Source organism: Orussus abietinus, unplaced genomic scaffold (genome assembly GCF_000612105.2).
Source record: "Orussus abietinus isolate OABI.00-Male unplaced genomic scaffold, Oabi_2.0 scaffold134, whole genome shotgun sequence".
In the NCBI taxonomy this organism is placed as follows: domain Eukaryota; kingdom Metazoa; phylum Arthropoda; class Insecta; order Hymenoptera; family Orussidae; genus Orussus; species Orussus abietinus.
This window is the reverse complement of record NW_019394377.1, coordinates 59,244-85,194: the sequence shown is the minus strand read 5'-3', so window position 1 is coordinate 85,194 and position 25,951 is coordinate 59,244. Positions and strand designations below refer to the sequence as shown.

General features: G+C 48.0%; 1 protein-coding gene across 1 annotated transcript in view; it reads left to right on the top strand.

The window, feature by feature from the left end:
* The window catches only part of LOC105695210 (neurexin-3), a gene marked incomplete at its 3' end in the record, with an annotated part of 160,551 nt that overhangs the window by 80,198 nt on the left and 54,402 nt on the right, over nt 1-25,951 (top strand). Inside the window, exons 5-7 of the mRNA XM_023432059.1 lie at nt 8,112-8,255; nt 12,733-12,893; nt 25,525-25,551. Coding sequence (XP_023287827.1) covers nt 8,112-8,255; nt 12,733-12,893; nt 25,525-25,551 — 332 coding nt within the window. The remainder of the gene's footprint in view (nt 1-8,111; nt 8,256-12,732; nt 12,894-25,524; nt 25,552-25,951) is intronic.

Sequence of the window (25,951 nt, the reverse complement as noted above, 5' to 3'; positions counted from 1 at the left end):
TTTCCCGTCGTTTTGGCCCTGTCCGCTGCCTTGCGGCATTTCACGCTATGGGAAAAGTCCCTTCAAAAAGGAGTGACGGTCGATGGTTGGGGTGTGTCCTCCTTGAAATCGAAGTCGGGAATCCTAGCGAGAGAAATAGACGACGTAAAGCGGGGGGGAGGGGCGATAATGAGAAACGAGATAAAAAATCGGGGCGACTTTCCCCCTACCGATCCACTCGGTGGAGCTCGTCGTTGGGATTTTATGCCCATCCGATGATTATCGCGGCAATTCCGCGAAGACGTCGTTTCCGCGGCTGTATCGCCGCTGGTGGCCCGCCAGCTGCAGCTGTAAACCTCGAGCTTTATTGTACGATTTTATGGATACCCTATCCCCTGTCTGTATCCTACGACTGCCCATTGGGGGAATAATCAGGAGCAAGGTTACTGACTCCACGATTTCATTGAATCGAACCGAGCTAGCGGATGTCCCGTCATGCGGATTCATCCCTTCCGGTGCGCAGCCCTTACAGAACCTACCCTCTTCCTGGGGGATGACGACGTTAAGGGGGATAAGTAATGTCCTCGGCGGCTAGTTCGTTTCGCGGACGCCTCGGCTATGTCGCTCGATTTTCTGCCTGAATTTCCCGGGGACATTCTTTTCGCCGGTGACAAATTGAGCCCGACGAGATGAGAAATTCAGCCTTCAACGTCTCCGCGGGCGTGACAAGCTCGACGGTGTTTCCGCCGTTCCGGAATTGCATCCGTCAGCGCGGCGCGCGCCGGAGGTGCGATTCCACGCACGAATCGAAAACCCGTCGCTCGTGGATGTCTAAGTCCCTCAATGGTTCATGGCTAATCTCCTGAACACGTACGATCTGATGAATCCTCCTTGAAGGAACGCCTCCCTAACTGTTCCTCTTACGAGTATTAATTTGATAAAGAACGCAAGAAAAATCATTAACATCGATGTAGGGTATATAAACGAAAAATAGTTTTATGGTAAAGAGCGCAAATCGGCATTTATGGAAGAAGTACGGCGGGTCACGTGGTTAGGGCACGGGGTATATAAGGACGTGCGGAGTGGCGGGAGCTCAGTAGGGCCGCGACCGCGGTGGCGGAAAGCTGGTCCCTGGGCGGGGGCCGGAAAGGTATAGCGAGTCGGCGCTCTAAGGCCATGCCGGCATGTTACTGCGAGTTTCCTCTGTCCCCGCGGACTGGCCTTAAGCCCTCGTATTAGCATGTATATTGCGTCACGTCGACATGTGGTGGCGACGTCGCCCGGCGGAACTCTCGAGCCGCCTCTCGCGCTTCCGGCCCGGGCCGCTCGTCGCCCCCTTTGTCCGGGATAAAAAGAGAATTCCAGGAATTTGTCGGGACTCCCGCGAAAGGGGAATTCGCAAAAATTGCCGCGAAGCCTCCGCAAGGGGTGCGTCGGCCCCGGAGAAGAGAAATGCTCTTTGACATGAGATAATTGCAATGGTCGGGGTATAAAGCCGCATTTTCGCGGCCATAACTGAGCATTCGCGTCGGTTGGGATTCCTCCTACTTTTGCCATTCTTAAGGCGATGTGAAAGTGGCGTCAAAGAGGTTTCGCTCGTGAAACTTTTTCCCCGAATTGAGTCTACCGAATCGTTTAAAACTTCACCACGGGAATATGAAGGCTATAAGGAAGGTTCCGCCACCCCTAAAATTTCAAGTTTTATAAAATCTCCTAATAGACAATTTCAAAATTTCTCACAAAAACTTAAATTTTATGGGTGTCGGGATCTTCCGTATAGTCTCCACATTCACGTTGTAAAGTAAAGCTTCGATACACTCCGTTCGGAGAAAAGATTCAGGAATAATTGACCTCTCGGAAGCCACTTTCATATCACCTTAAGGTGAAGTGAAACGTCCTTCAAATCAGTCGATTCGAATACAACACTTTTTTTTAAGGGTATTAGGCCAAACTGTCCAAAACTTTGACACATCACTCCTGATCAGCTAAGAATTGTCCTGACACATTAAAAATTTGGATCTTTCAAAAAAAATTTTTAACTCGGTCCAGACCAGAACCAAAATGGCGTCGAGCTCTCATATTTTGATCTATATACAATTATCGAAGGCTCAGATATGAGAATCGAAAGGGTCAGGACAATTTTACGACAATTTAGAACACTCTGGTAATCGATAAACTCGCATTTGAACGGATAAAGGCAAAAAAAGTGTTGTATGCGCTTCTTTGCTAAAACAATGGTAATACGAGGTCTCGGAGTGAAAATTTAATTGACCTGGAAATCACAGATGGCGCAGGGGGTCCCTCCGCAGTCAATTAGGGCCCAGAAGGCATGAATCCAGAGGATTTCTGGCGTTTTACTTCGATTTCTTCATAATTATTGTACGAAAGCGACAGGTGGAATATGCCATTTGGTACAATACACAATATAATTCGACCCAGCTGTCAATATAAAAACGAACGTCGGCAACGTAGGCATTTAGAAAAATCGTCTTTATCGACGTTGATCAAGTTCCTCGACGTGTTTCACTTCACCTTAAAGGGCTTTTTATCAACGGACTGCTAATTTACAATCGTTTATTGATGAAACGGAAAAAATGAAATTCCTTCCAAAGAAGTAGACCACACTTCCACGGTGTCGGCGACCGTCCGCAGGGGCTCCACATAGTGAAGCACTCTCGAAGCGCGTTCTCGCTTCCTCGATACCCGTCGCGTTATCTCGAATGGTATTCACCGAGCCGCTGCGAGGGGTGGAAACTTCTTCCCCCGAGTTTTCCTTCCTTCCTCTCTTTTTGCGCATCCCCTTCGAGTGCCTCGCCCACGGCGGCGCTTATCACTGGCGCGATAACTCCCATCCCCGTAGGCACTTTACGACGCGTTACGATTCTCGAAACGACTGGCGACATTAAACCCCGCTCGCATAAGTATGCGCATAGGGGGACGCAGGAAATACACCCCCACGTCAGGGGCGGAATCCACCCCCAGGGACGTTTCGAAACTCGCTCGCCGAAGGCGGACGCACCCCCTCCCGAGTTTAAGCGAATTTCACTCGATTTCCATTTGCCGGTCCGACTTGCGTTGAAATTCCCCCCGGAAATTCGGCCCGCCGTATTTCGACAGTCGGGCAGGGGCGAGTCGTGCCGTCAAAAAGGGAGAGAAAAAAAAAAAGAGAAAAAAAATGAACATGCGCGCGCTTTGACGGATAATCTTCCAGATTAGGTAGAATTAGGGGCACAGGAAAAAGAAAAAGGGAGAGCAGGGTTAATCCCCCTTCGTTGTTGAATTTTGATTTTGGACCGTGGATTTGGGACCGCGGGAGAAGGGGTGGTCACCCCTCTTGGAGTTCCAAGAGGATCTACGTGGGTGACCCGTTTTCAGGGGTACAGGGAAATGGGGCAAAGGGGCGGGAGGGAAGGGTTGAGGGGCTGAGCCAGATAAGGGTTGCAGTCGCGTGAACGGAGAAGAGCTGGTATTTACGTTGGCGCTATCGACAGTCTTTCCGAATATCCGCGAGGAGCCGCCCCCGCCCGGGGTGGCGGGAATATTGGAATCTCGTTCACTAAATTTGACTCCGCCGGTGCGGGGGCGTATTTTTATTGGTGGCGGTACTGGCTCGATTTATCGAATCGCCGCGGTACTCGCTCGAGATCTCGTAAACCGAGGGCCACCCCTCCCCCGAGGTGCTGGGAAAATTCTCACCGTTCCTCCGCTTTTTCCAGGGAGGTAGAGGGGAGGGTGCCGAAATAAAATCTCCGCCCTCTCACAGTGGGGGGCGATCCTTGGCCCGTAGGGTTCGAGATTATACGAGCTCCCCTTATCCGAGATGGCACCCCTCACCCCGACCTACCGCATCTCCCGAGAAACCGCGTCGGTACTTATATATTTTTTCCCTCCTCTGTCTTCGGCAGTTCTCCCGAGTCCAGAAACGGAATTATCGAATCCGAGCCGCTTTTCACCCCGACCTACATCGGTCCCGAGCAGACAATATTTCAGTATACAATATCACACAATATACAGACGATATTTCCCCGAAATGTCGCGAGCCGACCAATCGAACTCATTCAGAGGGTGCGTTCACGATGAGGAAGAGGGGTACATTCTCGTCGATAAAGAACGGTTACATTTCCCTGGAGAAAGGGAGAGTGCTTTCTCACTATCTAGACGCTTAAGGGGATGTGAAAGCGTCATACGAAAGCTCAATCGTTCATAAAACCTTTTTCTACAAACCGAGTGTCTCAAATCGTTTCATACTTTAAAACGTGAATATGGAGACCCTAAACTAGGTCCTGAGACTCGGGATATTTCATTTTTTATATACTATTTTTAAAATACCTATAAAGAAATTTGACAAGAATTGAAATTTCATGAGTTTCATGACCTTCCTTATAGTCTCCCTATTCATGTTGTAGGGTTCTTCAAACTTTTCGGTAAATCGAGTTGAGAGAAAAGTTTTATTACCCTAAACTAGGTCCTGAGACTCGGGAAATTTCATTTTTTATATACTACTTTTAAAATACCTATAAAGAAATTTCAGAAGAATTGAAATTTCATGAGTTTCAGGACCTTCCTTATAGTCTCCCTATTCACGTTGTAGGGTTTTTCAAACTTTTCGGTAAACCGAGTTGGGAGAAAAGTTTTATAAACAAAACCTCTTCGACGTCACTTCGCGTCACCTTAATTACCCCCCTCGGTGCCCATCGTCACGGGGGTGCGATTCACGATCACGATCAAGGGGGTGGCCACGGAGCGGATCTCCCCGCGAATCCGATCAGGGGTCGAGCAATGACTGCTCGTCGTTGGGTTTCTAATGGACGCTCCGAGCCGTAGTAATAATGCACTCTGCGCGTTGCACCTGCACCGGATCCCGAATGCGGCCCGTCGGCGTAACGACGCGTCGTTCGCCGTATTGTCGGAGTCGCGGCACGTGCGGTCCCCGTCGAGCGGTGCGGCCAAATTGACGCGGTCGCAAACACCCGGTAACAATCGACGCTTTGGCGGCTCTCTCTCCGAGGGAATAATGTGCGAATGAACGAACGTACCCCGATGATCTCGACTTTTCACCGGCGTTTAGAGTGCCCCTAGCCGAGCCCTCGAAGCGACCAAATCGGGCAAAGCGCATAACGCGAGGGCCCATCCCGATCCCTCCTCTCTTTTTCCAATTAATGCAGTGCTTCGGTTGATTCGATTAAACCCCTTTCAGAGGAGTCCGCCACTTGGCAGTTTACCAGGGGCGGAATTCCCCCAGTGATTGGGGACGTGAGGTCAATCCTCGATGCACCAACTGGAAGCTCCCTCGAGGACTCCATTTTCCACGAGCCAGTCGGTTTCGTGCCTGCAGACCTTATTTATGAGTATCTCTTACAAGGAAGGGACCTGAGGTGTCCCCCTACGATTTTGTTCATTTTTAAATATGTTATAGAGGACTAAAATCTAAGGGAACCGTGTTTTTTTATATCGGCGGATAAACACTTTTAGAGGGTGAAATCAGGCTTCAAGGTTGGCCGTGCAAGGGGGTGAGTTGGCTGTTTCATATAGAAGCACTCGACCGATTTTCATGAAACAACCGTCTAAATGTAGGGAATGAAGAATTATGAAACATGCGTTTGGAATTTTTCGAAAAAATTCATTTTTAAGGGGTGTGCCACCCCTTTGAATACTTCTTTTACCCCTTACGCGAGCAGTAATGGGCTCTTTCCAAATGAAACTTGGTTAATTTATAGACCAGAACAATACAAAAAAAGTTTCATTTGGATAAAACAATTACTGCTCATGTAAGGGGTAAAAGAAGTATTCAAAGGGGTGGCTCACCCCTTAAAAATTAATTTTTTTCGAAAAATTCCAAATGCATGTTTCATAATTCTTCGTTCCCTACATTTTGACGGTTGTTTCATGAAAATCGGTCAAGTGCTTCTATATGAAACAGCCAACTCACCCCCTTGCACGGCCAACCTTGAAGCCTGATTTCATCCTCTAAAAGTGTTTATCCGCCGATAAAAAAAAACACGGGTCCCTTAGATTTTAGTCCTTTATAACATATTTAAAAATGAACAAAATCGGAGGGGGACACCTCAGGAACCTTCCTTGTTAGAATTTCCCTCCTGCACCCCGGAGGAATCTTTAAGACCCCCCTCGAGGTGGAGTCAACTAAACTGCCGGTTGCAGAAATCCGAAGGGCGCGAAAATGCAAATCCCGGGGGGTTGCAAACTGCACCTTGGCAAACGTTATGTATATAGGAGGACAATTCCCTCGAGTCGTTCCACCCCCGGCATCGATGCGAGGCTCTTCGCGGGGGGCAATGCCGCGATACCCCTCCACCTCCCTTAAGGGAGGTCACGAAAGTTTCGCAGAGGGTCGCGGTACCCGCCACCGGGGGGACGATGAATGGGGAACGCTGTTCGCGTAAACTACGTGCGTAATGCAGTTAAAGTGTTACGCGAATTCAGAGCTCCCTCGTGCTCGCGGTTCCCTCGGCACAAAGGGGTTGAGGAGCCAAAGGGGGGTGGAACGAAGGGCGGCACGTCGTTGCTTTGTCGAGCCGGCACAACCTAATGACACACACGATGATAATGCACCCCCGACGAGCAGTTAACGGCCGCAACGCGTGCGAGCACTTTGCCGTGGAAACAACCCCCTCCTCGGGGGAGGAAGGGGGGTAAGTCGAGTCGAGACATTCTAATTCCGCGAAATGCTCTCTCATCCCCCGAGAAATGGAAAAAGAAACGATAGTGAAAGTTTTCATTTAAAGAGAATTATTTCATGCCACTAATTATTCTTAACAATGCGTGAGAGAATTTGTATGCAGATTTTGTAAGTACCGTAATACGACGATGATCGAAAATAGTAATTATATATTATCGAAGTTTCGCTTCAAAAGCACTCTAAAAAGAACTCTCATGGAATGTGGAAAAATTTGAGAGCCCCCTCTCACCGATTTCCGGGGGGTTGGAACCAGAGGGTGGTTCTCGATGGGAGTCGATCGGGCCCGGTTCTTTTTCACTCCTCGAGGGTCTTTCTTTCTCGCGCTAATGTCGCGGCGATAAAGAACCCCCCTCGACTGGGCGTGGGAAGGGGTCGTCGAATCGGGGATGATTTGCGGAAGTAATGAACGTTTCAATCGACAAGCCCGTACGGGCATTCAAGCCTGTCCGCGATTTGGCGAGCCGCCAAGGCCATTAAGCCGTCTCGCGGCCTTTTTCCTCGGTTCGCAGGGATGCGCACTTTTGTTTGCCCGCCCGATAACAATGGGAAGATGGGAAATAATGAGGAGAGCCAGTCCGGACGCCGCGCGAGGGGGTGTCACCCCCCGGCAGGACTCCGGGAGACGCCGGGGTGCGAGCCGCCCCCCCGCCCGCCTCCCGTGCACGCGTCGTCGCACCTCGTCGCTTCGGGGGATGATTTCACCCCTGGCGAGATCTCTCTCGCGACGAGGCGACCCCCTCTCCCCTCGTGGGTATTTTAAAGCGGAAAGATCATCCACGATCACCGGGGGCGGTTTTGTCCAACGAGTGAAAATTCTTGTCAAAGCGGAAATGCTTTCGAGTTAAACAGTCCATGAGAACGTACATCTTTCTTCGTAGAATTAATTCGTGGAAGGGCTAAAGAAAATTTTCAGAAAGGGTGGGGACGAATCTCGGAGAGACACTGGGGCTGCTGCCTCTGCGTGCCCACCCCGGCACGTCGGGGGAAAACTGCATATCCGGGGTGAATTTCCTCGCGATGCACTTTCTGAGCGACGCGGTGACGCTATTTTTACGTTCTGTCGTCGGGCCCTTAATTAGTACCGCGCACGGTAATTTTACCGCAAAACGTTAATCCCGCGAGTACAGGACACGTAGAGAAATTACATGAGCTAGATCTCGAGCTAGATGAACTCCACTCACCGTCGCATGTCCGCCCTGTATGCAAATCTCTCGATGAAAGTTATTAATAACGATTTCCCCCGCTTAATTTCTGAATGTGAATTAAAGATCTTCCCCTTCCTCCGAGACTCTGCACGAGCTAGTTATCCTTCGGCAGTTTTGCGCCGGGAAATTCCTCGACCTCGCGAAGTATCAGCGAGCGGCGAAATGGCCGCGAGTTTCGCAGTTTAACGAAACCCGGGGGGATGAATTTTTAATCCGTCCTTTTCTTACAGACAAAGCCCCCTCCGAGGCCTCCTTCCGCGGCACGGAGTACCTGACGATAGACCTCAGCAAGGGGGACCCGGTCCTCAGCACCCAGGAGTCCGTCAGCCTCCACTTCAAGACCAGACAGCCCAACGGGCTCCTCTTCTACTCGGGTGAGTCCTAATTATAAAATGAGGGTGAATTGTAAAATTAGGGCGAATTTTAAATTATCGTCCCTTCCGCCTTCCCACCCCTCTTCTTGATCCTTAGCTCACGGAGCGCTACTATAGTGAGTGTCGCCTGATCCACTGAAATACGAATCATCAGTATAGTAGCTTCACCTAACATTTTATTACGAAGCGCCACTATAGTGGACCCCTTTCTTCACATCGCGTAAGTGGAACTTAAGTAGGAGTGCTTGTTTAATGGATATTACAAAAAAATGTCACCTGAAGGGTAGTTCACCCCCTTGAGGGGGTGCAACATTACTGAACAATATTGTGTTGTCACCGTCCTTATACAGAATACGTTTATACAAAGTTTCGTCGAAATCCCTCCACTGCTTCTACGAAAAATATTTAAAAAACCGATTTTTCGCTAAACTTTGGGGGGGTTGTTTCACCCCTTAAACGTGGACCATTGCAGATATAAAAAAACACGTGTCTCTTAGATTTTTGTGTTCTTCAACATATATGAAACTCAATAAGATCGGAGGCGGACACTTGGGAATGTTTCCTTGTTAGTGACGGACGAGTATTGTATTTATGTATAATATAGCATCATATAGAGGTGTCGGTACAGGAGGTATAGTTACGTAGCCGTAATTGAACGCTTAAGGTGAAGTGAAACACGTCGAGGAACTTGATCAACGTCGATAAAGACGATTTTTCTAAATGCCTACGTTGCCGACGTTCGTTTTTATATTGACAGCTGTGTCGAATTATATTGTGTATTGTACCAAATGGCATATTCCACCTGTCGTTTTCATACAATAATTATGAAGAAATCGAAGTAAAACTCCATAAATCCTCTGGATTCATGCCTTCTGGGCCCTAATTGACTGCGGAGGGACCCCCTGCGCCATCTGTGATTTCCAGGTCAATTAAATATTCACTCCGAGACCTCGTATTACCATCGTTTTAGCAAAGAAGCGCATACAACACTTTTTTTGCCTTTATCCCGTTCAAATGCGAGTTTATCGATTACCAGAGTGTTCAAAATTGTCGTAAAGTTGTCCTGACCCTTTCGATTCTCATATCAGAGCCTTCGATAATTGTATATTGATGAAAATATGAGAGCTCGACGCCATTTTGGTTCTGGTCTGGACTGAGTTAAAAAATTTCTTTGAAAGATCCAAATTTTTAATGTGTCAGGACAATTCTTAGCTGATCAGGAATGATGTGTCAGAGCTTTGGACAGTTTGGCCTAATACCCTTAAAAAAAAGTGTTGTATTCGAATCGACTGATTTGAAGGATGTTTCACTTCACCTTAACCCCTGACTTCTCAACCTCGCGGTAAGGATGCCCTCGATTTTTATCCGCTACTTATTAATTTCCCATCGATCCGAATTCAACTATACTTTCGCTATTCGAGGAGAAGTCTCGGTGTAGAATTTCATCCCGATTCCCGAGAAATTCCGTCGAACTTCCGCGCAGTCGGGAAGACTCCCTTTACGGTGTGTTCAGGCCAAAAAGGAAGCTCGAGGAATTGACTTCGATTGGCCGAGTTCAGGGCGAGCTTTCCGGGAAGCTCTCCCGCGGGAACCGGGAGCTCGCTCGCGGCTCCGCGAGGGATCTGAATTCGTTCCTGGCAATTTGTTTCCCGCGAGGTCGATCCTTCGGGATGAAAGGAGCGGCCGTTCCTTTGGCCGCCTTCCGGATATTCGTGGGCCCGTCTCGCGCACTCATTGTCCGCGCCTCCCCCTTCGAATCGCTGAAGGGGTGAACTCACCCCCGATCGATGCCGGGCGAGTCCCGAGGGAGCTTCCGAGGTCCCGAAGGAGCGCCGCTAATTGACTTCAGGTTACACCCCGCGCGAGGGAACCCGGCTATTTATCCGGGAATATTTTATACCGACTTCCAGGATATTTCAGTCTCGGAGGCTGCCCCATTAAAAAATAACGACCCTCTCGGCTCGCCCTTACGTCAACCCTCGTGTCGGAATTTTACATCTCGGCCCTGCGTTGTATCGACTTTTCGTGTACCTCGCTCCATCTCTTTGCTATCGAGCTTTTTGCCTCCTCGTATCCAAGGGAGGGAAAAAAAAATATATCAACGCGCGGTCGTCAGATGTCAAACTTCCAAGTTGAAAGGAATTATTAGGGATATTACTAATTTTTCTTCATTATTTTCTCACGAAATGCCCCTACAAGCTCGGTGCCCGTTGATCTCGGGATAATAATTCTTTTTTATTCATGTCACTTTCATTTAAATAGTCAGAAATTCATTGAGGGAATAAAGAAGTGGTACAACGTAAATGTTTACGCATATGAGGAATTAAATATAAAAAGTAAAACAAAAGCGTCGTAATTATTCTTCGAGTTAACGAAATATTTCTTTGGTTCAGGGAATTTTTTTTCGGAGGGTAGTACACCACTTTTATCCAACATTTACGGGGTGCCAAGGGTGTACTTAAGACTCTAAGGGTTACTCTCTTGCAGAGTTTGCTTTTTCTCCCAGTCAGGTGATCCCATCAGGGGCAACACATCGGAGCTCGATATCGCTCCTTCCTGGACGAGTAATTAACGCCCGAGGACGAGCCAGATCAACAAACAACCCTTTGCGCGAAAACATCCCCTCGATTGTCACCCTCTCGCACGGGAGCACCGCAATTATCCGTCATCCGAGTGCCTCGCCGAAAATACACCCCGAGAGGGATTCCAAAAAGGACATTCGGGTAAATCGAGCAACCTTTCGCCGAAGAGAGAGGGGTGCGTGCCCTGGCTCCAGAGGGGGAGGGCAAGACCCCCTCCAGGGTAGTGTTCCCCGAGGGGTGGCGGCGGATTTCCGCACGCGGCCGCGAGATTTACGCGTTCACCAGCGAATGGGGCGTTTCGCATCCGCAAGCAGGAACAATTCGCCCGTCGACGGAGAGGACGAAGACGACGTCGAGGACGAAGAGGACATCGCCGCCTCGAGGCGTCCTTTCCCCGCAATGGCGGACGCGCAATCCTAGGGGGTGGTTTATTCCAAGGATAAACGAGAACCACGGGACCCTGTAGCGAATCTCCGGCCCGCGGTTTCCGCAATGACGCCATTACGCGGGCGAAACTGCACCGATGCGGCTCGGCCGCAGTTGCAGCTGCTCTTTGGGCTCCTCGCCCTCTCAGAACTCTTGCACGTTCGATGACCCATACTTAATTTCCCTTCTCATCTGGCTGGGCAACCTATGATTTTCAGGGGATGCCCTATCTCTCGCGAGACTTCCGCAATTTTTTTTCCGCGCCGCGAGCCCGGCAATTAAGGCGGAAACACCGTCTGCATCTTTTACACCGCAGGATAATTAGTATGCGGTCAAGTCACGGCGGGGTCGGAGAAAGAATCCACAGCGGTCGCGTCCTATTACTGGGTTAGTCGGCTAGCCTGAAGAGGGGCTTTAGAAACGAGGAAAGGAAAAAGAAAACCGAGGGGAAAAAGAAGTGAAAAGCCAAGTAAGACGTGACGCTAATTACGACGAGGGGCGCGAAGGGCGGAGGTGAATTTATGCCAATAGCGGAACGACTTGGTCGGGTACTTGCTTTTTTAAGTGAAATTTCTTACGGCACGGTAGTACGTGGAAGTTCTCATGTAATGAAAAGGGCCCGTTTCGGAAAAGGCTTTTTATTTTTCTTATGGTTAATCATTCACGTTAAAATTACTTTTCAGAGTTAATGCAACTTGCGTAGGCAAGTATATGGTGTAACTAATTATAAGTTGAATCGGCTCTTCTTTTCTACCACATTTTTGCAGATTAATTTACTCTGTTTCTTTTTTTTCTCTCAGAATTACAAGCCCATTGTTTTACTGTATTTAATTTCGCAGCGAGCGCTAAGGTGTCTTAATTACTTATAGAACTATTTAACGATGTCCTTGCGGGATGGTGGAACGGCGATCGGGATAACTGCATGCAATGAAACGCTTTATTGGTTAAAAATGTTACCGAAGGAATTGCGAGTCCATCGGGGTAGTTTATTGTACCTTGCAGCGAACAAACCCATCGTTTTACTGTTTTTAATTTCGCAGCCATGCAGCGAGCGCTAAGGTGTCTTAATTACTTATAGAACTATTTAACGATGTCCTTGCGGGATGGTGGAACGGCGATCGGGATAACTGCATGCAATGAAACGCCTTATTGGTTAAAAATGTTACCGAAGGAATTGCGAGTACATCGGGGTAGTTTATTGTACCTTGCAGCGAACAAACCCATCGTTTTACTGTTTTTAATTTCGCAGCCATGCAGCGAGCGCTAAGGTGTCTTAATTACTTACAGAACTATTTAACGATGTCCTTGCGGGATGGTGGAACGGCGATCGGGATAACTGCATGCAATGAAACGCCTTATTGGTTAAAAATGTTACCGAAGGAATTGCGAGTACATCGGGGTAGTTTATTGTACCTTGCAGCGAACGAGAAGGTACCTTAAGGATTACTTAAAGGACCTTTCATTTCCAGGGGAAGGCGGCGACTACTTGACGGTGTCTTTACGGGACGGTGGGACGGCGATCGGGATGACGTTGGCGAACGGCAGGCTGGACCTCCACATCAAGCCCCTAAGGGTGCGCTTCGACGACAACCAGTGGCACAGGATCGTCGTGCACAGGAAAGTCCAGGAGGTGGGTATTCATTCGATTTCCTCCGCGGAATCCGGACGTGGTATTGGACCTGGGGGCGATTAGGGACGCCTTGGTATTCAGTGGAGTCCTCCTTTCGACGGCGCATGCAAACCGGCCCGTTTGGAGCAGGCTTCCGTTTATTTCGGAACGTGTGCCGGCGGGCTGGTGCATTGAAATCGTTATTCCCACATAGGGAGCCGCTTTTCCCCGATACGGGCGCACGATGCACTCCCGTTTACGGTAACGTCCCGATGTCGACGTGGTCCGGTATCGATGATGCGGTTAACGGGCCCCTTCAGGAAGTGCATCCGAAGAGACAGAGAGGTGCACACGTGCGGCGCGCCGGAAGACGCGGACTGCACCGCGTCAAACGATGCACTCCCGACCGATGCACCGAGCCACTCGAGGCGTGAAAAATCCGATCAGGAAGGAAAATGTCGACAAGCATGACGAGCCAGGATTCCCAGCTCTATCGAAAAGAAGAAATACCCTGTACTAAGTAATCCCCAGAGATTTGCCATTAACATTAGGTTTACGGGACCCGTCAATTTGACGGAATTCAAACTTCAAAAAGAAATACCGAAAAAACCATAGGATTAATTTTAACCATTTTTGTATCGTAAATTAATCATTTTATCCAAAGAATTTGTGCACGCAATTATTTTTTCCTAAGCCATCTAATTATTAAAATCTGTATGTAGTATACTTATCTCTACGAAACCCGTCAAATTGGCGGACTAGCTAATTTCATAAACAGTCCATATATATTTGCTTCGTTGCAGTGAGTGTAAGGCGAAGATGAGAGTGAAAGTTTGCATTGAAAGTGAAGAAATAGAATGATCTTCGGATAGTGAAGAGGAAAACTTCTTGAAAGGGTGTCGTAGCAAGAAAAGGATGCGCTTTCTTTCTAGTTCTGAGTCCGAGGATGAGAGGACGAGCATTCCAATCATTTCCGTGATAATTTTTAAAAAAGGACTTTTTAATTATTAATCATTTATTTAAACGTAAAGCCTAGTGTTGTTTAATACAGACTTAATTTGAATAAATCGATTTTTTAAAGAAAATGCGTGTCTTTGTTTACCCGTCAATTTGACGGGTGCTCGTAGAAAAATGGGTATATAAAAAACGCCCGTAAACCTAGTGTTAACACACTCGCAACCGGAAAATTTTATCGAATTTAAAATACTGAGTACCGGCGAAAATAATGAAATTCCGAAACTGGTCGCCGCAAACTTGTATCGTGTATCGTTATGGACGTGGTTCACGTCAGCGGCAATCAGGAATAGAATTTAAAATGACGTGAATTCACGTCAGCGGCAACCAGGAATAGAATTTAAAATGACGTGAATTCACGTCAGCGGCAATCAGGAATAGAATTTAAAATGACGTGAATTCACGTCGGCGGTCGCGAATGTGTTAATAATTCCTTATGGAATTATGGATAAATATCCATAAAAATATCCTCGGTACGTGTCACTAAGTACTACTCCTGAGGATTTTCATGGACATGTTTGTAGATACACAGGGTGAGAAATTAATAGATTTGAAGGCGCGTCGTGGTTTCATTCCCTGTAACAGATTTCGATTGTTGTAATCCAAGAATTCCTTGCGGCCCAGTGGATTCCTGTAGGATTAAATTTCATCTCTGAACGATATCTATGCATATATGAAAATACTTTGATATATGCCTTTAATGCAATTTCCTTTATAATCACTCCGATAATAATTCTCGGTGTTCGGGATAGGGGGTGAACGTATTCATGGACTGCGTAGTTCCTCTCTGGGTTGTCGAAGCGTCGATTCCACGCCGAAGGTACTCCAGGCGGAAGGAAAATATTGTCGAGGCGGAAACAATGAGATTGATGGCCAGGAGCAAACGCGGGGGCGGCTGTAACTCGCCGGTTTCGGCGTTGTCGCGTTGTCCGAGTAAACTGACAAATGGACGGCAGGGTGAGGGGAATATCGTTACACTGGGGAGAGAGGGGGCGGAAAAAAGTAGTGCATTGAAAAGCAACGATAACGAGATTATCGTTAGATACGAATCGTCGTTAGAAATTGTTTATCCAACCAACAAAGATGTCCACACATATGTGCCCAATATGGACGTATTTAGGGAAACCAGGAAATTTTTATCACACCACGCAAAATTTGGCCAGAATTTTGCGCGCACGAAAATTTTAACGTAAATTTTCTTTTCTCTTTTATAGTAACAATGTCTTCGTGGAATAACGCTTGTATAAGAAATAAGCTTAAAAAAGTGAATTTAATTCCAGCTCCCCCTTCCTGTTTTCCTCCGCAAGGTCGAAATCCGATCCGCAGTCCGGCGGGGGAAATCCTCGTTTTTCCGCGGTCCGCGACGCGCGAAAACCCGCACGGGGAAAGCTCTCCGAGGCCGAGAAAAGTCGCGGGGAAAAGCGAGCTCGACGAGGAGGAAAATCGGGGCCGACAAAGGGGAGGCCTGCCAAGTCGTGGGGGCTTTTCCTTCCGGAGCTCGCGACGTGTCTCGCGTCTTCTCCTGACGTTTTCCGCGCCCCGGAAGCGGGAGACCGGAAACGCGCTCTCCTCGCGCGGAAGGTGGACGATCCTTGGGGGTCTGGAAGAAGAGAAAGAGAGAAGGAAGAAGGGGCTTCGAGACCGCCTTCCCTTTTCCTCCTTTACTCCGCCCTGTCCTTTTGCACCCGCTGGCGCGGAGGGGGGAAGAAAAAATTATGGAAACAATATCGAATCCGGGAGGAATTCAATACAGTCCTCCGACAGCTCGTTTCTCTTCCGTCTCTCCTCCTACATTTCCTACCCGAGGGGAAAGGCATTTCCCTTCTCGTTTTCGTCTCCCCGAACTGGGAATCTCGGATGTTCGACTTTTCCGTCAGGTTTAAAGGGATGCCGAGTTGCTTCTATTTTCCCACTTTCCTAGTTATATTTTTCTCTCCCTTTTCAACAGTTCCCAACGTAGACTACTATCGGCGATCGTTTGGGTTATCGTTCTTATTGTTCGAGTTTCCACCGGAAAGAAAATAATTTGATTACAATTACTATGGCCATGCGCTAAAAAATCGCAGTAGTGATTATCAGTCAGAATGGCAATATTAACTGTTCGGTTTATTATAAGCATCAGCTTACGACAACTGGTACCTTGTGGTTACCTTGACTAAACGGTGAAGTAATCACCGCCAGGATGATCATCACCACGTCTGTGATTTTCCTGCCCATCCTGCTTTTTCATTTTTTCGTATAAGTTAGGGTCTGGCCTGGGTGGATTTGTTTTTTATCGCCTGCACTAAGCCGCCAGTCGATTATTATTAATCGGTGGATGAACGAGGGTGTAGGAAGGTGTTGGGGGTGACTTTCGTGCGGAACGTGTCCGGAATCCGGAGCGGGACTAAATAAATCTCGACGGGGACGTCGGGGCCCGAGGGCGCGACGCAACTTGGCCGGAAGTTTGACAGTTTCAATCTAGCCGATCGTCCCGAGCACGTTCCCCCTTCGATTTCGCACCCCCGCGTTGTGGGGTAGTTCGGGGGCAAATTGCAGCCCCGCAGAATTCCCGAAACCCCGCGGAACCCCCGCAAAACCGACCGTGAGCGTCCTCTTCTCCGGCCCTCGGCAAACTTCCGGGCCCGGCCGGAACTGCATTACGAACTCACCCCGGGACTCGATCTGCATATTTTATAAACAAATTGCCGGATAAAGCCACGACGGACCTCTCCAGGGACGCTCCGAGTTTCCGCAATTCCCGAAATTTCGGACGCGGAATCCCGTCGAGCTTTTCCTACTCCCGACGTTCGCTCTCTTTTTCATCGCGCTCTCCTTATCTCCTCGGTTTTTTCAATCCCTGGTCATAGAGAACTCTCCAAATTCCGGCAGGACGTGGTCAGAATAATATTCTAAAGCTTTTGTCGGATTCAACAAAAGTTCTTTCTCTTTCCCTGCGATTTTTTAATTACTTTTCATCATTTCAAATTATAAATTCTACTCTACCTGGTGTGTACGATGCCTGGTACTAAATTCGCAGTTGAGCGTACAATTATTACATATTTCTGTATGCACTCGCCTTGCCAACATGAAACTGCGCTTTTAGCAAATTTAAGGTAGATGCATAATTAATGCCATGGCACGGTGAATAAGAAACAGTAGAGTATAACGTTAATTATTCACCAACTCCCTGGAAAGCAATCTCACGATGCTAAAGAAATTCACACACATTTAGTACCTAAGGGTAGTAAACTTGATATTCGAAAGTCTTTTAGTGCGCTTTGTTTATAATTTAGGTAGATCCTTTTTTAATTTTACAATTGTTTACGAGACTTTATTTTTAAATAAATGTAAACGAGATATAAGGAATATCGATGGCAGTAGCGGGGCAGCATTGAAGCGTTATTCTGGAGTCCGAGAAATATTCAACTTATATTATAAAAAAAAATTCTTGTATCTAATTGAACAATTGCATCGTGGACAACGTCACTGCTTCTTATCAGTGAGTTTAAACAAATTTAAACGAGGTATAAGGAATATCGATGACAGTAGCGGGGCAGCATTGAAGCGTTATTCTGAAGTCCCAGAAATATTCAACTTATATTATAAAAAAAAAATTCTTGTATCTAATTGAACAATTGCATCGTGGACAACGTGACTGCTTCTTGTCAGTGAGTTTAAACAAATTTAAACGAGGTATAAGGAATATCGATGGCAGTAGCGGGGCAGCATTGAAGCGTTATTCTGGAGTTCGAGAAATATTCAACTTATATTNTTATATTATTAAAAAAAAATTCTTGTATCTAATTGCACAATTGCATCGTGGACAACGTCACTGCATGTTATCCGTGAGTTTAAACAAATTTAAACGAGGTATAAGGAGTATCGATGGCAGTAGCGCGGCAGCTTTGGTGCATTATTCTGGAGTCCGAGAAATATTCAACTTATATTATTAAAAAAAAATTCTTGTATCTAATTGCACAATTGCATCGTGGACAACGTCACTGCATGTTATCCGTGAGTTTAAACAAATTTAAACGAGGTATAAGGAGTATCGATGGCAGTAGCGCGGCAGCTTTGGTGCATTATTCTGGAGTCCGAGAAATATTCAACTTATATTATTAAAAAAAAATTCTTGTATCTAATTGAACAATTGCATCGTGGACAACGTGACTGCTTCTTATCAGTGAGTACCGGGCTCGACTCCCCGATAATTGCGAAAAGATTTGCCCGTCGTTCCTAGCTCGACTTGCTCGAACAGAGACGGAGGGCAAGATCGATGCCGGGAATTACCGGCAAGACGCGTATTGACACGGGCAATTATTCGCATTGCTCGCTCGATCTGACAAGCACGGCGGTACTCCAATTACCTGACCTAACGGAATTGCCCAGGTCCGCTGGTTGACCGTCCAATCGATATGACGACTCTAGAGGCGACCTTAGTCCGACTGGCCGGTTTTACGACCCCTAACGAGGGAGGGTAACTCAACCCCTTCAAGGCCAACCCCCGGCCCTGAGGATTATTTGAAAAGGCTCCATCGAAAGAGATGTTAAAAAATCCTTAATGACCCAAACTTTCGCCGCACCCGGCACTTCGGACGGATATTTCACGTTGTTTTAATTACGTCCTCATAAATCCCCGGGTCGCAACTAGGACCGAAGTTCGACTCGACGCGCGGACCGACAAATTGCGTTATTCCGACGAGTGTTAATAATAATCCTGACAATGATAATAACAATCGGGGCGCAGCGATTCTCCGCACTTTCGCTCGGAAAGGGGTTAATGCAGCTTTCGGCGGGGCTGGCTTTGAGGGCGAAGGGGGCCAAGTGTCGAAAAATCGAGGAAAGCGAGGAACGCCCGCGAAAAGCGCAACTCGGGGGCATTTCGCGTGCACGCAGGTTTGCGAACGAGGTGGGTATACGGTTTTCGTATGTGCGGTCGTTATCAGCTGTGGGGACGCAAATGGAGGCGGCATAGTCGCCCCGACGCGGCAAACCTCTTCGGATTTTCTAGCGAGGTCGGTCGGTCATCGGTGATCGCTTTTGATCGGCTTTGATCGGTTTTGATTGGCCTCGATTGGTCGCGAAGTACCGCCCGAGGGCCATTTCGGGCTCGGGGACCGGAAACCGAGCCGCGGGAACGAGCGACTAGGGAGATCCTTAAGGGCGATAATCCCTCGACAGGCACGCGAAACTCGCACGTAACGCTGCGTACCGGGGCTGGATTCGCCGAATAAAGTATCCCCTTCTCTGGGCTGGCGAGCGAGTCTGACCCCGCGGATCGATCGCCGTGCCCCCGGAATCGGAGAAAACGCCCTTTGCCGAGCCAAGATGCCTGATGCAGATGTGAAACTTGCGTCAATTCTAGGTTCTCGCCCACTCGAGACTTCATCTTACGCTTCCCACAAGCCCAGAAAAACGCTAAGAATTTTATTTTAAATGCGCCAAGAGATAAAAGTCATTTACACCTTCAGCAAAGAACAGCTGATAAAGCTTTGCTCTGCACGAATAATCCCACCAACGACAGAAATGCTTGCAATCGTAGTCTTAGCCATTGGGGAACTCTCATTAGAGGAAAAATGTTTGCCAAATTAGCGGATGAATTTCTTCCAACCGGCAGAAAAATATTTTCTACCCCTACCCAAACGATATGCAATTTGTCGTTTCTAGAGAAGAACGTTGCAACCACGAATAGAATTTCTGATGTCCAGGGAAGGTAATGGGCTTTTTCCTTGCTAACGTAAGAAAAACATTTCTGGACATTTTCAAGGCCCATTTTCAAGTTGTTGCAGCAAGTCGAATTTCTTACCGTGACTGCGGGTAAAAATATGAAGAACGTCTCAGGATCGAGGGCCTTGACGATTTTTCAAATTTACCAGGCCCCCCAGCACTCTCCGGTGCAATATGTGTGTGCGCACACGTTTCTATACATTTACATTAAAAATGATCGAAACGTCTTGCGGCGTTCTCAACCCATTGATGGATCGGCGGCGAAACGCTCGACGTCCTGGGAGCATAAGCGGCTCGCATGATCGATAGCCAGGAACCATCGGGAAAGCTCGTTCGGCCGAGACCGGAAGCGACGTTATCGTCGGAGACTGATGACGGTCTTCGACGGGACCTGTCGGAGGATATTCCGGGACGTCGTCGGGACGTTGCCGCGATTGAGAGATTAAGCTCTCGAGCCCTTGTGCGTGCAATGCACCGGCTGACAGGGTTTCGTGATTCTTGAATGACAGCTTTCGCCGAGCTTGCACCGCCCACGCGTGCAACGCGAGACGTGCGACGCGCACCGTGTAACGAGGATCATGTCACGTGCCCTGTGTAACTTCCATCAGAAAATTTCTCATCGGTGGAGTGAAATCTTTTCATACCTAAGGAATAATTGCTTTCGATGGATCGAATGAAACATTCTGTTAGGACTAATTCATAATTTAATAATTATAACGCTAGAATTATTTGGAATGCTCTCTGCAACGAACGGGGTGTTCTATTTCTTCCATATTTCAAGTTCCGTTTATTCTTTCTCGTGTCTCTCATGTCATATAGCACCATTGATTCAGTCACGTATTATGCTCATAATTTAAATGGATGTCTAAACAGAAACTCTAGCGCCTCGCTCTCTTATCTAGTACCGCGGTCCTTTAGCCCATGATCCGTTTACTTCTAGTCCTATAGCCCATTTTTGTTATTCCCCACCTAATCCTCCTTAAACAACATTAACTTTTCCCCTTCTCAGTCCTCATTAACCAATCACTTCCGATTATCGATCCCACTCTAATTTCTCTACGCCTATCAGTAAACGCTTTGTAAAAAACTCCGCCCTAGAGGACAGCATCCGAAATCGCTCTGGACCAAAGTTCCTCTGGGCATCTTCAGAATCAAATCTTCCACCGCGAGAGACGGACATCTCCTGCTCTCAGAGACAATCAAGTCTCACCGCGACTCCAAATAGTCAACCGCAAACTTGTACCGTGCGATCGCCGCCGTTCATAGTTTTATATTTTACATTTGTTATCGGACTTACTTGTTATTGTTAATAAACTGTTTCTGTTACGAATTCAAGTCGTGTGCCCGAACTCATAAAACCGACCTGACTCGAGATTTCGTCGAGAATTAATCAGTAATCAAATTTGGCTCTCACATCCAGTATAGCCCGCGTTCAGACTTTCTTTCGAACATCCGCAACACATTCCAAGCCATTAATCGCAATTAAGACATATTAAAATTTTAATGAAATTTCCAGATTATTATCGTATCTCATTGTATAATAGTCTACCGAAACCTTGTTTGATGAAAACGAGCCTGGTTTAAGGAAATCATTATCTTATGGTAAAGGGAGCTTTTTTCTCGGTGCATCGTGTACTGCATATCGTGCAGCAGACGTTGTGTAATGCACATCGTGCAGCGGGTGAACTCGCGTGAGAAGGGGTGCGTGGCCAAGTCGGAAGTGGCCCGTCCGTTTGGTTCTATATAATCATCCCCCAAGAGTCAGAGGGATGATTGCGACCTTAAGGGTCTCAAAAATCAGCTCGACCCTCGAAAGAGAAAAGGCTGCTTCGCGATTCAATTCTCCACCCCGTTTCTCTGCTTCCACGGGACGCGAGGCTCACGCCACGTCGGGACGTCGCGTCACGTAGGGCGAGCTCACGTCCGACGAAGTGCGTGACTTACGCCGGAAAGCTCCTGTCCCCTCTGGCTTTCGAGGGTTAACTTGGGTATTTACGACCTTAAGGAGCCGCGAACATGACGCATGTGCGCCCTCAAAGGGTGGAGCTTTTGCATGCGCGCCGACGTGTCTCGACCGTGAAATTTATCGCAAGCTCGCGAGGAGCTTAAAGGAAAAAGAAAGGAAAATCCCCCGCCTTAAAGGGAAAACATTTATTTTACGCCAAAATGAAATTTCACGCGAACGACCCGTATCAGGACCTCCATAATTATATGTTAACGTTTTTCAAATTGTCGGTGCACCCATTTTGAAGAAAAGATTTATAAATATTTTGACGTTTTGATATATGTAGATAGAGTGACCCCCTTTCTCTTAGACATCCCGTAGAAAAGGGTTAAGTCCACCGGAAGAACTCTGTCAATTTCAGGGGAAATCGGGTATCACTGCCTGAGGTTTTATCTCCGGGGTCGTGCGCGTAGGAGTGCCACCCTGTCGTCTCCACCTAGGGTGCACACACACCGATGCAACCCCGGCCAAGGGTGCATACGCAGCCCCGTGCATGTCTCCACATAATGTGCGTCACGGGTGCAGGCATAAAATGCACCTCGCGGGCAGATCCTCCCCATCGGCCGTACAACAAGTGGCTCGCCCTCGCGTGTGGGGTGCACACAGGTGCATGCAAGCCAGTGCACTCGTGTGGGGATGAATACGAGTGTCTTTCACAGAGGGGCGGCGAGAAGTCTCTTCCCTCGTGGATAGGGTATATTATACAGGGCTGAGAGGGGAAACACTTCGCGCCTGGTCTAAGGGTATCAGCCCTTCACCTGTGCGCAGGAGAGGGGCGTCTAGACGCTGCGAATGCACTTCGGGGCCTCAGAAAATAGGGGATAAAAAAGCGAATCTGACGGCACTCGGGTTAATTTCGATTAACGAAACAGTCGAGACCAAGCTTTAATTATCCAATGTCCCTCGCATCCGTCTTAAAGGATCACCTGAGAAAGCTCCAACCCTTTCCACTACATACAATAATGCGAGAGGGTACGCACTTCGCTCCCGTTGCAAAGAAATGCATCATCCCCCCTTGCGGCACAGTACTGCATCTGTATGCTGTAGCTGTACTCTCTGGTTACAGATAAAAAATAAAATAACTAATTAACGCGTCCACGGGCTCTCGGGTCGATTTCCTTTGATGAAATAATCCGGACCGAAGGTCGCGCGGGATCTGTTCCTGATATTCAATTATCCAATATCCCTGGCGTCGCGTTTAAAGGATCACCGGCGAACCCTCCGACGAGGACCCTCGGAGAGGGGAGCAGGCCGAGGATTACCCGGGTCCTCGCGCTATCGACGCATAAGTCACCGCCGGTTAAGGCCGCGTCCTGCCGGGCGCCGGGAACGAATTGAAATCTTGATTTACGGCCGCGACCGGCCCGTTTATCCCGCGGGAGATATCGCGCCACGGGACGCAAAGGAGGCGCCGAGACGCCCCCCACCGAGCGGTTACTTCCGGTCGCCGGCTCCCTTAATGCGTCCGTTCGATTCTCGCCACGAGATCCTGGAAGCCGTGTCTCCGTTTATTCCGCCGACTAACGAGCGGGGCGGTTTCCGTTTTTCCATCTCTCCGTCTCTCGTTCCCCTAAACGCCGGTCCTCGAATCCCAAGGGACCCGGCTAAAAATGGGGAAAAAATTAATGGCGCATTGGGTGCGCCGCCCCCTAGAGTCCTTCCCTTCAGACGGCGCGTTATCACGAATGAATCAAGAAGTGCCGATTTCCTCGTTGAAATGTTTTATCAATTAAAAGAATAATCATTTGACCCGACCAAACTGGAATAAATTTCATATAACATTTTTTCGTCATTCCGAGGATTTATTTCATTTTATTCGAGTCCAATGATTCTTTCAATTAACAATTTCATCGGCACTATTCAAAGTGAATTTTTTTTTCTCAGGGCGTAACTAAGGACCGGACAGCGTTAAGGTGAAGGGAAACATCCTTCAAATCAGTCGATTCGAATACAACACTTTTTTTTAAGGGTATTAGGCCAAATTGTCCGAAACTTTGAGACGTCACTCCTGATCAGCTAAGAATTGTCCTGACACATTAAAAATTTGGATCTTCCAACAAAATTTTTTAACTCAGTCCAGACCAGAACCAAAATGGCGTCGAGCTCTCATATTTCGATCAATATACAATTATCGAAGGCTCTGATATGAGAATCGAAAGGGTCAGGACAATTTTACGACAATTTAGAACACTCTGGTAATCGATAAACTCGCATTTGAACGGGATAAAGGCAAAAAAAGTGTTGTATGCGCTTCTTTGCTAAAACGATGGTAATACGAGGTCTCGGAGTGAAAATTTAATTGACCTGGAAATCACAGATGGCGCAGGGGGTCCCTCCGCAGTCAATTAGGGCCCAGAAGGCATGAATCCAGAGGATTTCTGGAGTTTTACTTCGATTTCTTCATAATTATTGTACGAAAACGACAGGTGGAATATGCCATTTGGTACAATACCCAATATAATTCGACACAGCTGTCAATATAAAAACGAACGTCGGCAACGTAGGCATTTAGAAAAATCGTCTTTATCGACGTTGATCAAGTTCCTCGACGTGTTTCACTTCACCTTAAGAATGGATCCCTATCGACCGATCGAGAGAGCGGATCGATCGGGGCATTATTTAAATAGGGTGAAGGAATTTACGTCCCCGTAGATCAGGGAGACATGGCCGTTGCGAGCCAACGAGGGTGGACGTCGCTCGATAAGGATCGGCCTCCGGCCATTTTCGCGGATTGGCCGATCACGGTTTAAGCCCGCGGCCAATTAGGCGGATACCCCATCGCCGGTAAACAATAGGCTGCTGTCCCGTCGGGGAATTAGGGTCGAACGCATCCCAGCCATCACGCCGGGGGAGGATCCCGCCAATTGACGCGGCGCGTTCCGCTGGATCGACCAATCGGCGCGGCGCATTCCGTTAGATCGGCCGGCGGCGCTTTCCCCTGGCGCCAAGCCGGGTCGCCCTGAAGAGGCAGGTGGATATTAAAACCAGGGGCGGAGCAGGACTCGCGAAAGTAGGATATTTTTATGCGCGCTCCTTTAACGTCGCCTCGAGGATCCTCGCGCCTTAATTAGTTCTTTAAACGGGCGAAGGGACGAGAAAGGGGAGGGCCGGCGACGTCGCGGCGCCGATCCATAAAGCCGCTCCCGCGGGGGGCGATGTAAATCACTTATAATTGACACGGCCGAGAACGAGGTCCTCTTATTTCCTCGCGAGAGGGGCGCGGAAAAGCTCGGCGAAAGCTCGTATAACTCGCACCGAGCGAGAGGGAGCGATCCCGGGATAAGGGAGAGAGGGGGGCCGATCTAAAGACCCTCCAAGGCTTCAAAAGCGATCCTTAAAAGCACGCGTCTCCTCCCTATCTCCGCGTTTCGTCTCTCCTTCCCCTCTGTCGCTCTTTCTCTCTCCCTCTTTCTCCCCTTATCGCCCTTTGATTCGCGCGCGCGAACTGCGAGGGAAACGGTGATGGCTCGCGAGTCGTCGGCAAAGGGGACGCGTGTTCCTCCGCCGGGGGTGGAGGGGGGAATCGCGACTCTTAATTAGTAACCGAAGCTCCGGACTAATTAAGCGTCCACGGTTAGAGGCGTAACGACGCCTCGGGCTGCACTTGTTAATTAAGGCCGGTGACTAATTGAAGTAACGCCTTGCGTTTCGCGACGGTCGTTCGACCGCGGTCCGGCTGTCGAGGCGTGAATTATATTTTAATTAGAACGGTTAATTGATAATTTCGCACGCATCTGCAGGCCGAACCGCGATTCCACGACCGCGGAATCTCGGCTTCGATTAGGTTTCCCATTTCTCTCTCTCTCTCTAGTTCTTTTTCTTTTCCTCTCTGATTTTCCTCGGCTACCCTTCAAGGTGTACTTTTCTCTCCTCTTTTTAACTCCGATGAATCATGAATGATGACTCCGTTCTCTTCTGTTTCAGATCTCGTCCATCACGAGCTTTTGCAGGGTGAGTACCATGGACCATCTAATTCGCATTAAGCTCCTGGGGAGGAACTGACCTATCCCAGGAAATCGACTCTAAACTTGGCTTTGGTATTTTCGTGGGAGCTGATTAATGTATTCTCATCTTTACTTTTCGTTCAATTGAGGAATTCATATTTACATACCTCGGATGAAATTACTGTTAACGTTGTTATTACGGTTTTACGTAGGACCGACAATTTATACACACCCAAAAACGCGTTGCGGGAAGCAAGGGAAAGCAAATTATGAGTTTATGATATCAATGGTTTATAATTAATAAAAAACACTGTAGGGCGGATATCACCCATAACAATCTCAAGCTTATGGAGTTTTTCGGAAGCTTATGTATTTTAAAAGGCCGACTTACGTTCCTTAATTTTATT